The following is a 15,709-nucleotide window of genomic DNA, read 5'->3' as shown; positions in this document are numbered from 1 at the left end:
CGACTACCATCTGGAGCGCGCGACTTACTTGTTGCTCACATCGGAGAGCGCGCTTCTCTCATGAATATCGCGATCTACGATGACGATGTGTAGCGAGAAGTGAACTCACGGATAGGCGAAGGGAGAGAACGAGACAAAACACACAGGGGTGAGATGCTGGGTCAGCGATCCTCGGCGAACAGAATTTATCCGAAAACTCGACAATAGGCATCGCAGTGGGATCCGCCTTTGTTCGACGTGGAACAATCGACGAAACCGCCCCTCAGAATTCGTGAGCGCGACGACGCGTGGACTTTGATGCACGTCCTGGCATAACCATAGGATGGAGCACGCAAAGCGAGAGAGCTCGAGTGAGAATGGCTCTCGATAAACATTGTCCTTTAATTCCATTTGGCCGTGTATCTCATCGTCGAGATCCACACAGCTGAAATATCCTTCCGCCACGCTGTTTCCAAATCGTTTCAATTATTTAATTTACTCTCTTTCTTTTTCTAATTATCACGTTACTTACAGATGATAAAATAATCTTTAACGAGTATATACACGACGCGAATGTGTATGTAATTTTATATTATATATACGTTTTCAGAAAAAATTATTCTTTTATCTATATTAAATTGTCATTATATATATAGTTTAATAATTTTATATTTTAATTTATAATAATTAATTTAATAATATAATAATAAATTTTAATATTCTTTAGTATGTTTACCTTCTGCTTTTTTTTTTATTAATTGCATAAATGAAATAATTTTGCAATCAATTTGTAAATATAATTATTAATTAATTCAATTAATAAATATTTAGTAATTGAATTATTTTTTTCATAAAGATTGTATTTTTAACAAAATTTAAAATAATCCGATTTTGAATATTTATGAAATCTGTACTGAGGAAATGAAATTAAATTTCTATTACGATAAAATTTGATTAAAAAATAAGATTTTATATAATTATCTGCTTTTTCTCAAACATTAATATATGAAAACTGTAAATTTAAATTCCCATTTTTAAGATTATCATATTTTTTAAATTTAATCTCTAATGTCTATACTTGAAGTAACGTTTGATGATTTCTAGATATCTTGCACAGTTCGCCTCCATTATTGTTAGTTTGAAAGCCCAATTCACACATAGAGATTCTTCCCATTCGGAAATTGAGGCGTTCAAGATCGGATTTTTCGAACAAACACTGGCCGTTTGCCGCTCAACAAAGGTGCTTACTTAGGGAGCCAGCTAAAGTGTACATAAGCCCCCCTTGCAAGTTACGTTCGTGGGATCGCAATGGTGAAGCTAAAACACCGAGCTGACCTCGAGTTTTGTTTCTCTTCTTCGTGTGATTCTCTTTTCCTTTTTTCGTCGTCGATTTTGAACGGCTAATCTCGAGATAAATCGTGGAAATATGTGCAACGCATCCTGATTATCGTTCCTATTGCAAATATCTGGCGTATCGTTAAATAAAATTTAGCACCGTCTTATGTAAATTGTGTCGCCAAAATGAACGAATTTTAAAACCTCTGCTTTTTCATTCGCGATTCCATTTGCTTTTCGGCTAATTAAAAGCATTAGATTATACATATAAATAATAGTGATATTATTATGAAAATATGCAACTTTGCGATATTAGATATAGAATGCCGTGGTGGTCTCAGAATTTGTGTCAAATATTCTTCCGCTCTGTTTTACAATCTTGTTGCTGACAACATGTGCCAACAATGCCAAAACGATTTCGTGTAACGACAGTTGCGCGCGTAAATTTCTTATATTCTTAACTGCTCTATGAGCCATCCTGGACAAGTACTTAGCGTCGAGCAATCGTTAAGCATTCAGTACTTTGTTTCTCTTCGAGCGGAAACTTTTGCAGCCACTGTTGTGATAGGATCGAAAGATATTAACGAAAACTTGGAAGCTCGCAGGAAAGTTTTACAACGACGCGGTATCGAGTGCAGTGCAGTGTCAGGCTAAATTGTAACTTCCATTACATGGGATTACGTTAAGTTACATCAGGAGTGTCGTGCAACTTCCTTGATACAATGTATTACTTGTCAGTGGATAAAAGTGAGAGATGACATATATATTACTTACCGTACTTTATTAAATTGTTATTCGGAAAATGGCGCACATGCTTCGTTTATCGACAAAAGTGTACGGAAATAAATAAAGGCAATATTTTTATTAAATAAATTTACAAAGAAAATGATAAAAGAGTACGTATAAAATTGCATCGTTGACAATTTTGATTCAAGATCGCGTTATCATAATATGTGTATGTAATTAGCATTCCTGTCAACGATGAACCGCCATCTCTCAATCTCGCGATAATCCCCCGATCGAATATCGCCATTAACCTATATACTAATGCGTCCTCCCTTTGGGATCGTTAATTAGCCCCTTACGATTCGGTCATTAAATTCCATACGCCGTTATCGCAGTCTATTGGCCGGGTCGCCGATATAATGTCGAAATCCATGTGTGCGATTTCTCACGATCCCATGTTATAAATTGTAGCCGGCTACGCGATATTTTCTCGCTTCGTAGCTAATTAACATGCTTTCCCGCAATAACGAAACATCGGCATAACGGCCTCAGAACGCACGTTATATGTGCGACATATATCGCGCGCATATATTTCCTCACACGCGACTACGAACAAATGACTACGGTAACGGATAACGAAGTTATCCATAAAAGAGAGAAACACACGATCAACAAAATCCAATGCCTGGTACTCCGCCAACACGATTTCGTTCCACCGAGATTAATTAATCGGACATACTTTTTGGGATGGAGCCCCGTTTCTCGTTAGTCTTCATTAGCCACACAACAACGACGACAATGCCGCTATCCCCCCGACGTGCCCGAATATACGGAATAAACGTGCATTAGCGGGAGCGTTGGACCGATTTTTTCGGACCGATCGGTTTTACAGAGCCTATTTTCTCCGGCGTATTATATCATTTTCTCGCGCGCGCGAATTCGATTAAACGACGCACGTTAATCAACGTTGAAAGAGAAACGTCGCTCTCGGGTGATCGTGATCTAGGCTAAATGACAGAACACACGAACAAAGCGACCACATTGATATCTCGTTGGCGAAAAAATGGACGAGCGTGGCAAGATCACGTACGACAGGAGACACATGGTATAACAATTAATATTGACAAACGAGTTGTTGAAAATTCAATTCTCCGCGCGAATTAATTAACTCCATTTTCCGAGACCTCGGCGAAACGCTCCTTTTTTTTCCTCTCCGTCATCTTTCACCTTGCTTTATCCTCTCCACCGTTCTCCATTTTCACGATAACGTGTGAAAGTAGTGAGAAGCACGAGAACCTTAATGATACGGCAGTATCGATTTTCGATTGGCGAGAACGACATCCTCAAAACCTTCGACAATGACGCCGATGCCACTATCCGTTGACTCTCTCGTCAACAACATTCTCCGTAACGAGGACATTAATATCGATACCACCTACCCTTGATTTTCACGAGCATATTTGTAATATTAATTTCATCGGATTATCTTGCAAATTGTCTAATATTCTTCAATGGTTTAGTTTTGACAGTATAAAAGACATCCCTTTTTACTAGCAGCCAGTTTCACGAAAGAACAGGAATAACCTTTCTCGCGAGATTGCTACCGTGGGGGGTTCGAAAATTTATAATAATCCGCTTTGGTAAATAAATATGTCATTAAAATTCACGCGAAGCTTTCCAGGACTGACTACGAATATCTATATCTGCCTTTATCCTTTAACGCTGTTTAAGTGGTCGCTTCAAATTATTCTTGAGGGATTAACCCGAACGAGGTGTAGGCAACGCTCGCGGTACCCTTTCTCTTCCCTCTTTACCTTTTCCGTTCTTCATCGTTTCCCCTTCTCTCCAATCCCGGGTCGCGCTTAAAAGGACTCTCGTAAAAGCGGTCCTAAGCGGTTTGCATTTTCATGAATAACATTCGTGAGTACCTCGCTTTATCACCCTCCTTCACCTTCGTGATTCTCGTTTTATTGCTCGAAAGATGCGGTCGAACATTATGATTTTGATAAATGGCGACAACACGTCAAGCTAAAATGCGCTGAATTTAGTATGTTCATATAAAATGAGACGATAAACATCGGTGATTCTGATTCTCGAGTTCAATTGTCGTCATGAAATAACTTTCTTTTCACGGCTAATGTAACATTGCAAGTAAATGTAATTAGAATGGAGAACTGTTCCCCCGTTGCCTCAAGTATCCCATTTATCTCCTCGACATAAACACGACATTCGCGTTCTTCGGCTCTCAATATCCTTCGTGCGAGGTCTTGCCGGCGGCTTTAACAAGAACCGATGACGCCCCGTTCCGTCACGCGATGATTAAAGAGGCGCGCGATTAAACCGGCCGCGAACCGACTGACGAGGGTAATTAATGGAAGTATAATATGAAACGTTAGTGCGGATGAGGGTTTCGACGGGACGTACCAAACAAACGTGGTGGTCACGCATAACGGCAGTTGCCTGTACGTCCCTCCGGGCATCTTCAAGAGCACATGCAAGATAGACATCACTTGGTTCCCCTTTGACGACCAACACTGTGACATGAAGTTCGGATCCTGGACCTACGACGGCAACCAGGTACACTACTATCTCCACTTACACACCGACACACTCTCAGTACACACCGAGAGCACCAAGATTATAATATCAATCCCTTCAATTTTTCCGAATGAGCTATACGCGCTTTTACTCGAGCCGGAAGCTGAGGGTAAAAGAGGGCTAGGGACCGCGAAATGTGGTTGTACCAAGTGCGACCGATGTGGTTACCATACGGTGTGACAAAAGGAATGATCGCATTTTTGCATAATTTTCGATGGAAAATTTCGACATATTTTCACTATCGGATGAATAATAACGCTATAATATGTGAGATATAAAAATCTACCAAAATTCTCGGTTATTTATCGGTGTAGATTTTCTGAATAATAACTGTTCGTATAAATCAATTTGCGTTTAATGTTATTTTATTGGAACTGAAAATATTAATCATTTTTATAATTGTGACTATTTTTTAAATAGCGCAAATTAAACATTCAATGTAAAAAATAGCGAATACATAAATTTTTTATAATAAATAATTTGATATAAAATATTATTAATGCTACGTTTCCTGTTCGAAATAATTAAATTCACAACGCTGTTCCAATTAAAATTCATATTAATTTTTATAGATATTTATGCATTTTTCGCGATGCATATTTTAAAATTAATAAGTGATTATGAAAAAGGTTATTAATTTGTCTCCGAAACCGCAACGATAAAAACGTGTTTCAATCGCGGCTCACGTCGCTTAATTACCGTCCAATTACCAATTACCGAGCCGCGTCTCGTTCTCGCTTAACGAGTTGGCGACCAAATTTTCAGCAGAGAAAACTGCCGAGAATATTATCCCATCTGTGCGTCGTCGTCCTTCGACGAGCGAGCGGAGGATCGCGAAATCCTCTGGCGCTCTATCGGCATCGCAAATGGAGCAAACCACTTTCGGTGTCCGTTCGCCATCAGAACCCTCGCTACCATGAAAGTCTCGACCCGCCTCTCACTTTTCCTCTCCTGACCCCTGGTCCCAACTGAGACCAGATAAACCTCATCCCGCGCCCGTGACGGGCACACCACGCGGCTTCTTCTGTCCGACACAAAACTCACAAGTGCAACACACAATAGCGATGCTCCATAGATAGCCGTTCTCACGCTTCGTAGCTTCAGCTCGGATCTATATACATATTATAACATAGGCATATATATATATATGATATATAGCATTACATGTTACACCACGTACGACACACGTATCACACGCACCGACGTATGTGTGAACTAGATCCGCGACAAGAAAGAAATAAAGTAAGATAGGAAGGTGTATCAGGGATATCCAGCACTCCGGAAAAGACCATGAGCGTAATTCCAGTCTGCAACAGTACGTACTTTTACGTAGACTTTGCTCCGTTCAAATTGAAAACGCGAATATCTTCGCGATAATCGAGGCAGGAAAAACGCCGCTTTACGATTCGCTTACTTTATCGATTTCTATTTCGTTCGCAACGATTTCCGATAACGGAAATTAATTTCAAGCGTTTTTCTTCTCACGCGCATTAATTCGAGAAACTTTTGTGCATTTACTGCTCCGCAAATTCTGTAAATACAATATCCCGGGAGTCGATTAGCGTACGGAAATAATGCGTACACCTCGAATCGTCGATTCGATCTCGCCCTGTTCAATTATTTCCAAATTGCGGGTAACTTGAGGTGATCGCCATTAATGGAGCGATTTCGACGCAGTATTACCGTAACGCTATTTCCATGTGCCGAACCGACGACGATAATTGTTTCTATAATGTCAGGAAGGCTATCTTGTTCGATCGTAGTTAATTTGTTACGCAAATTTCTCGACAATTCGAAAAGTGCACTTACTTTTTCTTACTGTGATTAAGTTCAAAATTCTCTGAAAAATAATATAAAGTTAAATCACATCATGTGCAGTACCTATATAAATGTTATATTTTAATAAAAAGGCAAGGATAATCGTTTTATATTATAGTTAAGTTTCCTAATCGTTTTAATCTCATTTCGCGTAGTTAAGAAAAATAATTTATATATATGTATATTAAGAAATTAATTGTTATACGTCATTCAATTTTTAAGAGGCGAATTTATTTTTAGATATTAGTTTTATAACGTAGCGCCAAGGATAAAATTTTGTCAAACTAACTCCAGTCGATTATATCTCAATTGCGGATAACCCATGGCGGCCACCGTTAATGGAACGATCTCGACGCTCTCATAGATTGTGTCGTGGATATTTCAACGTGCGTTATCAAGGATAATTACATTCGCTCCGCTAAATAAATTGCCGTTGTCTTCCCTCCAAAGTGCGCAATTTACGATACGTACTTTTCCGGTTGAGATACTTTTGCGTTACACGCTAATTATCCTTAATTGTCCTTTTTATAACATTCTCTGCATAATAACCGCGACATTTGCATTTGGATGTTTCCGCTCCGGAGAAAATTACGCCTCGGCAAGAAGAGGGTATTCATCATCGCCTCTTTGTCATAACTTAATCTCTCGTAAATTTCCCATTAATTACCAAATTATCAATTATCAAAGTTTTATGCAATTTTGATATTAATTCTCTAAAATCTTTGTCTAATTCCCCGGCTACATAAGTTTTCCAATATCCCGTTAATTTCAAATTTGAAGGTGGCAGTGCGCCAAATGAGGATAATTCAAAGTTTCAGATTCGTAAAATTTTTGCACGTTGAACTATTCACGTTAATTGCCAATAAAGTTTGACGGAAATGCAATTTGATTTTGTTGCAAGCGTAATCGTAAATCCCTGAAACCGTCTCTCACGATTTTACGTCTCTTCATTACGCGGGTGATAAATTTTGTCGTCGACACAGCAACTATTCCCCGTCGTCGTAATATGTAGAAACCGAAATGTGCATGTTTGTGTATACGCCAGATATTAAGGCGTATATGCGAGGCATCGCATCTAACTCGCGACGTCGAGTTTGTCGAGCTCGTTCCCACGGCGCGCAGTTTGCAGACCGCATATAAACGCCAAATGTTAAATTCATTTTACTTACGACCCGGTTTCGACACTTCGCCACGTCCGTGACAGTTTCCAGCCCTTCGAGACTCTCACGCAAAGAACCACTTGCTATCAAGCGTGAAGCTTCCCAGTTTTGTCATAGCAAAGTCGTGACTCACGGAATTAACGAGAATGAGAATCGATATAATTTCGTATTTCATTATGCAACTCTACCTAATTTAAAAAACTTAATTTATTTATAATGTATTGAATATCGAATATCGAAACAATATAATTTACATAATATACATAATATATATTTGTGTAAAAAGTTTTGCTTAACGCTTGTTTCAATAAAAATACATAAAATTAAATAACGCCTGTTTCAATAACGATATATAAAATTAAATCATTTTTGTTTAAAAAATGTTTTATACTTTTCAGAGAAAGAGAGACATTAATTTAAACGTAATATATAATACGACTGATTGACATTTTTATTTTAATATCCGTTTGACAATATAAAAGTCAGAAAATTACATGCATTAATGGTAATATTCTTTCATATCGTCTCAGTGTTTTATATCTCGTGACGTGTGAAGACCACATTTTTATACACGTGCAAATTTAATATAGACCGTCTGACGTCTTTATTGCGATGTTTTTTACGATCCTGAGCGAGGAGGGACCGAACTTTATGATAACGATTTATCGCGACTCGTGCAAAAACTGACACATCGCTGAGCCATAAAGCAAACTAAAAATGACAAATTGTGATTTTCCGTTTGCTGTTGATGCATCATGAAACGCTGTGACGGTCGAATAACGCACTTATCACGGCGAATAAAAGTACGAACAACAAGTGTCGGATACAAAATTTCACAAACGTATCGCCGCGGAAATCTATTGTTAACTCTATTACTATCGTCGTTATCGTTCAAAAAGGATGCTTTTCATCGATAATGAAATCACGTGCGAGCAAATCGAAACTAAATCAATCATAGTGGTCTATCATACACATCTATGGGCATATTTTTCTCCATTTATTTGAACATTTTTATTTGTACAATCAAATATAAATATATTTAAAATATAACTTTAAAAAGTTATCGAAATCAATAAATGACATTTTACTATTTTGCGTTTGCGCGTTTTTGTAATTTTATGATTTGTCTCAATTCATCGACGTTACTGACTTTGACAATATTAAAATCATTAAGCGCACACGTTGCGGCTTTGTCGCATGCTTTGATGATAAATAACGTACACGCTTAAGCATTCTCATAAATTGCGCGTCAAACTATTTCCTCGCTCCTCACTGTCGATAAATTTATAAACACTCCGTCATTTTTCTTTGTCCCCATCGCTTTAATACGCAGCTAACATCGATAAGGCTAAAAAACTGGCACTGCTTTTCAGGCGGGACTATCTCTCGGGCAATAAATAATCCTTGTACTTCCACAACGCGGTCTTATCGATTTCCACTTGGAAAGAAATAGATTCTGCCATTATTTGTCTCAGCGCATATTAAGTTTTTCGTGTCATTTCGTGCAACATTCATCTGTCTATTTTAATTATCTACGTGAGACAGATAAAATTTATTAATATTTGAGATATTTCAGAGATTTATACATTTTTTAGATACTCATAATCAATAACTTTTAATTCAGTGCAATTTTACTTTGAAAAGAATAAAATATTACAAACTATTTTAACAATGTATAATTAATGAGTCCATTTTGTCAATCAAATGACTTTTGCACGAGTTTCTTTCATAATAAATATCCTGAGGCCTGTAGAGACTTTATTTAATCGTTGATTTTTATCTGACAATTACATCTTACGTGGATTTCCTAAGAAACGATCGAACTTAACATGATTTGCACCGTCAGAGTAATGAATATCATTTCTCCGATAAATTTCGCGTTTAAATAATAAATAATCCATCCATTTCAATGTACAGTAGCTCTTTTTCTCCGCGTCGCGTCACGTCAGTATAATAAAGCGATCGCGAATTCGGTTCGTCGAACTTCGTCGTCGACCATAAGGCAAGCTCGATAATAATGGAATCTTAATGAGGGATCAATGTCTCTCGAATCATACCGGCCGAACGTGAGTATTATTAGCGATTCTCATAAAACGTTCACGGGACGAGAACGATTTTCCGACCGACAGTGGCCTTTAATAACGAGGACGTCGTCGTTGTTCGCGCGCAGGTACCCGTCACCAATCGATCACTCGACTTCCGATTAAACTATTAATATGCAGTTCTTTAAATCTTGGAAATTGTTTCGGGTAAGGACATACTTTCCGGGAGAAGACAACGGCACCGCTCTTTGCGTTCAAAGCTTTTTATCCACCATTAAAATCACTCGCGGACAAAGCTCCGGCAAGGGCTTTTTTAAATTACATTCACGATTAAGTTCGGTCCGTTCTCTTATTCTCATTTTACTTTCACAGCTTTACTATACCTCGTAATAGTATTGCCGTAATCATTCTACTTACATTCACATGTACATGCACACGTTGCTTATCATTTATTTAAACCAGATTTAATGAAATCAGATTTAGCTATTTTCTCGACGCAGCGACAAAAATGATTTGACTCGCAAAAGTAGATAAAATATAACGAGCGGTCGCGTTGTCGATTCCATTCTAAATCGATATAAAAATTTTGTTGTTCCGATAAACAAATTTATTTATTCAATTCATACTAAAACGCAGTTAATGGACAGGTACTTACTACTTTGGGTCGCAAAGATGGTAACATTTTACGAGATAGTCATAAACGTTTATCGTTTCCTGCGGAAATTCGTGCCCGAGCGAATTTTATTTGAAATAATGAAATTTGAATTTTTCGCGTTTGATGTCCGTTTGTTTTGCAACTAGGCCGCGCGGTATTAAATCGATTCTTCATCGATGCACAAATTTGATCTATTTTCTTTCGAACAATTTATTCTAATTGCCTGTTGAATCAAGTTAATTGGGTTCCCTTCGGAGTGCTGGAATGATTTGTTAATGAATGCAATCAAAACAACCGAGATTTCGTAACCACGTCACGAGCGCAATCTGAGCACACGAATTGGCTATAGCTATGTTGAATCTTATATATAATGGTGTCGGCATATATAAACCTTCCTACGTAGAGGAGGGCGCTATGATGTGCTGATGTCGCTTGCCGGTGTTACTTTGCTTCCACGGGCTTTTTCTTCGAGTATCGAGTGAGAGCTTTTTCGCAATATATATATATACATATACCTCTATATACTATAATGAAAATGCAGAAATAAAATAAAAGGGAGAGAAAAGGAAGAGAACGAAGAAAAAAAAGAAAAACGAGTGGAAATGGCAACGTGGGTTGATTTCCGGGATTTTATACATATATCCAAACGATACACAGATTATTCCCCGCGTCTTCCCCGCGTCGAAAAGATACTGTAGAAAAGGAAGTGTAGGACGAGACCGCGCGACACAACCGACCCAAACTATACTTATACATGCCTCACACACATACACATAGACCAGTCAAAGCAGGGACCACGTGATTATGTCTGAGCTGGAAATTACGATTTTGCATGGAGCACATGTCCACGTCGTTCTACTATCGACTCCGCACCGATTATCCTTCACCGATATCTATCCTCTTGCGAAGAGTCGTCCTCCATCCAAGCTGTTTCTGAATCCTCGATTTCCTGCGCGTCCAGGATTCCTTCTTTCTCTTTTTTTTTCCTCATGACGATTACAGTCGCGTGCTTGTATACATACGCTTTATATCTATTCAATCTCTCTCTATCTTTCTATTTCCTACTTTTTATCGCTTCGACAATTTCTCGTGCATGCAACGGCGATCTTTGCTGCGCATGATGTGCATAATTTATCACGACGATAATTCGTAGCTAGAGGAAGGTGAGCCTGTTGTGCGCTTCGCGTTACGTATCTCGCCGTTTCGGGATTAGTTCGATTCGAAGGATAGTATTCAAGTATTCAGTAGTTTGCTAACGAGAGTTATTGAGGAATGTTACGCGTATATATCGAGATAGAGTACTTTTTTCGAGAATTTAATCTAGATTTTTTTTAAAGCGTTTAAACTTTAAAACGAGAATATTTTATGTAGCATTTGCAAGACGTATTTACGTATATCGAGATATCTATTTAAATTTTTACATGTTGATTTTTTTACGTAGAGAAGTATCGCTTCTTATGTCTTTTTTATTGCGAGGATAAATCAATGTCTGATCATATATCGACTTGTATCACTAACTCGGCAGAATGCAATATCAATCAAATTGTCAGTAGTCAGTTGAATCTAATCAGTCCAAGTTATCCGTCGACAGATAATTCAACGAAAGCGTTTTCTATGTTTTAAGAATTATTCGATAATTAATTCAACGCTTGATCAGTAATTAGTGAATTTTTACGTTGAAAAAGTGCAAGCACGCGTATTAAATCGCTTCAACAATCGCTATGACTCATTTGATTCCGAGAAAATTACGTTAATTAGCACTGATAACAACTGTTTCGAAATCTACTCGGTCCCGATCAAAGAACTGATCCAAAAAAAAAAAAAAATACGTCGCATCAAAGGAAGAAAAATTAACGCCACTTTAACTCGTATCGATGGTGAATTATAAAAGTGTTCGCGCGTATAATCCACGACTACGCACCAATTTACGTAATCGCGCCAGCAGTAGTAGCACCAGCAGCAGCAGCAGCCGAGGATCACTTTCCTCTCAAGTCGATTTATCTGAGAGGAGAGAGAGAGAGAGAGAGAGAGAGAGAGAGAGAGAGAGAGAAAGAGAGAGAGAGAGCGAGAGAAACACCTCGCTTGCGTTCATTCAGCGGAATAACCGACGACGACGCTCCCGTTCCATGCAATTTTCCGGCCGCTTCGTCATCGCTGGCGCTTCCGGCCATTTCGTTTATGAACAATTTGCGAGGACTCCTCCCGATCCTTCTCCGCCTCTCTATCTCTGTCTCTGTTTCTGTGATCCGACTTCTCCTACATCTTCACGGACATTCTTTTAACTCTCATCTCTTCCGAGCAGTTCCTCCTCGGCGATCCGTCGACGCAAACACGTCTTGGTCGCCGGCGAGGATCAAGTCATTTGTAATCTGTCGATCCACCAACGAGTCTGAATTTCCTACCTTCCGTGGAGTCGATAGCTGAGTGATGTCTCCGTGCCAGCCACAGGCAAGTCCCCATTCTTGAGATTCTCCGTTCTGGTCGTGCGCACTTCGATCCACGAGAGTTAATTCTCGATCGATCCTCGTGCTAACTAGCCTTGCACTTTGATTTTTTCAACTGACAATTCACTGTGACAATGCTAAAACATTCGGACAGAATTCGGCTTAACCGTAGCAAAGTGAGTAGCCAATGTGAGTCACTGATGTGATATTATACGTATAATTTTTGAGACTTTACAGATCGCATAACGAGTATTACCAGCATTTAATCGATAAAATTTCAGTCGCAGAAATAGTAGAAATTTTTATTATATTAATATTAATTTATTCAATACAGCTGTTCCAAGATCGGTCAGTGTTAGATTCTTTGAGAAATTATTATCACGATATAATTTACAAGTAAGCAACAACACATATGTAATCTTGCGAGAGCGGCAATTTACAAGATTCTATCGAGCAAAAGTATTTTCTCATAAAACTCGGTTTACAACTGTCGTAAGACATTGAGTCGTTGATAGGCAAACAGTAAAGCTCAATAATAGTATGACAGAGCTAATGTTAAACCATCGTCTTACATTAATCGTAAATTGTTAACCGTAAATCGAGTTTATCCTTAGTTCGCGGAGAACATCTGGGATCTCCATAATATAAACTATAAACCAACGAACCGCTAACTATGCAGATCAAGATATGTCGTGTACACGTGATCACACACGTAACACATGTACATGCGCACGTGTCGGTATATGCATCATATATATATATATATATGTGTGTGTGTATATATATATATATTTATATATATATATATATATATAGAGAGAGAGAGAGAGAGGAGAGTAAACAACAAATAAGATGAATTGAATTTAAAATCAAAGTTGACACCTGCGAATAACGAGCAAAGCTTAACTATATTCGATAGATTGTCGACAGAGATTACAATCTGCTGGTAATACTTTCTACAGTCTCTCGCGTCCTTAATATAAAAAACTGAGTCTGGCTCAAGTGTCGATTTAATAACGGATCTCCAGTGAGAGAAGATTGATTATTAACACGCGGCTGAGGTAGCGAGTTTTATCGACGGTCTCGGAAAACGTCGCACGAGAAAAATCTAATTTAAAAGTTTTGCCATCGAGAGTCATTACCTCATATCTTCGCGTACATTTTAGTCTTCGGTGGGCCACGGACGCGACATCGACGCGCGATACATATATAACTATAACGGGACAGTCGCTGGATTAGAAGACAGGTCAACGACTCGTATAGGTCACGGATCGAATCGATTAATCGACGATATAGAGACGAAGAAATATGATAGAACGGAGAATCCAAAGAATGAGTACTCGCTCAGCTAAGCTTAGGCTAAGTTCGCGTTCGCTTCGCGCGCATCAGCGCGTCTGCATCTTGTCAAAAAAAAAAAAAAAAAAAAAAAAAAGAAAAAGAAAATCGGGTGATGTCGTTATGGTTATCGTTACTTTGATGTTCCGAGGCGATCTTTCAAAGGTATCGATCTTCTCGGAACAATAAATTATTTATAAATGTTTCCTTGACTGATCGCTTGACGCGCTTCAAAGTCATGCAAGTGGAAAAAGCAAACAATCTACGTAAAAGAAGATAATGCTAATCTCATTTGTCAATAATCATATAATTTATTGTACGGAAGATATTGTATGAAACATACTAATTGCGTATTAATTATGGTCGCCATGTTGTATGAGCTGGTGTGGAAGAAATCCACAAACTGAATGCACAAATATATACGCCTCATATCATTTTCACAATATGAAAAGGCGATAGTATAGTTGCCGCAATAATTTTACATTAATTCGAATCCCGCATAAATAATGTTATTGATGTACATTCGTTAATTATACGAGATCGATAAATTAAACACACACGCAAGTCGATCGTGCGTATCTAATATACTACATCTGAAACAGTAGCGAATATAATTAAAGCCATAATTTTCACCAACGGATTTCGATTTCACGAAGAGAAATGAAAGGGATATGATGTTACATTCGATTATTAGAGCTCGGTTTTACGTACGAATCGCAAATTACGGACTCGCGCGTGCTTAATCTTCGTACTAAGCGCATAACATGTCACTAAATATTCGCGCGTATGTTGATCGGCGGCTTGTGGTTTACGCTACCCATATACGTACAACGGATATAGCGCACGACGGTTTCTTGTTGCCAAGCGACACAAGACACGTGCTTCTCATGCCGTATTCGCGAATGATAAACCGCAAACAATCTTGCGGATTTTTATTCACCGTCCCATTGCCTTTTCGTATTACTCCCATTCGTTCAACATGAAAAACAGGTGATTCTTTTGCGCGACGGTTTAGCCGTCGTCATCCCAAGTCGGTCTTGAAAATTTTAGACGCAACTTTATTCGAACGATAAAATGTCGACAAGGAAAAAATACAAATTCGCACATTTATACTCGGACGTATTCGCGTAATGAAGATAAAACGGGCGCAAAATTTTAAATTAGTCAAAATAAAAGGAAAACTATTTCATATCATCTCTATATATGCGTGGCAAAGAAATTACTCTTAATTGGCTACTCCTTACTTTGATGAGAATTGCGAAAGTTTGTTGCGCAAAGTATTTCTGTTTAATGATCATATTTCGCGCTCGCATATAAGTAATTGGATATACACGCGTAAAAGCAAAAATCTCGATATAAAATAACGAAAGGAGAACAAAAAACGCACGAACCCAGATATAATCAGAGGAGGATTAAAAATTTCATTCGTTTGACATGTGTCAAGTTTTTAAATTTCTAATCGAGTAGAGACGCGCAATTTTGAAAAGGACGGAAGGAGAAGAGGTTTCGCGCGATAAATGTGTTAAAAAAAATTTGTCCCTACCGCGACGAGGCTAGATGTCGAGAAATAAACGAGGTGCTCGATACCTGCCTTTCACCTGTTGCACATGTGTGTTC

At 38.3% G+C, this 15,709-nt stretch overlaps 1 protein-coding gene and 1 pseudogene across 6 annotated transcripts in view; one reads left to right on the top strand and one right to left on the bottom strand.

The window, feature by feature from the left end:
• The window catches only part of Nachralpha6 (nicotinic acetylcholine receptor alpha6), a 221,660-nt gene that overhangs the window by 108,723 nt on the left and 97,228 nt on the right, over nucleotides 1-15,709 (top strand). For all 6 annotated transcript variants that reach the window (XM_072894487.1, XM_072894486.1, XM_072894485.1 and 3 more), the window contains exon 6: nucleotides 4,437-4,617. In XM_072894487.1, the coding sequence (XP_072750588.1) occupies nucleotides 4,437-4,617 (181 nt within the window). The remainder of the gene's footprint in view (nucleotides 1-4,436; nucleotides 4,618-15,709) is intronic.
• Nucleotides 5,157-13,904, bottom strand: LOC140666833 (uncharacterized; annotated as a pseudogene).

Source organism: Anoplolepis gracilipes, chromosome 6, assembly GCF_047496725.1.
Source record: "Anoplolepis gracilipes chromosome 6, ASM4749672v1, whole genome shotgun sequence".
NCBI lineage: Eukaryota > Metazoa > Arthropoda > Insecta > Hymenoptera > Formicidae > Anoplolepis > Anoplolepis gracilipes.
Note: the sequence above shows the minus strand (reverse complement) of the source record. Positions and strands in the feature narration are given on the sequence as shown.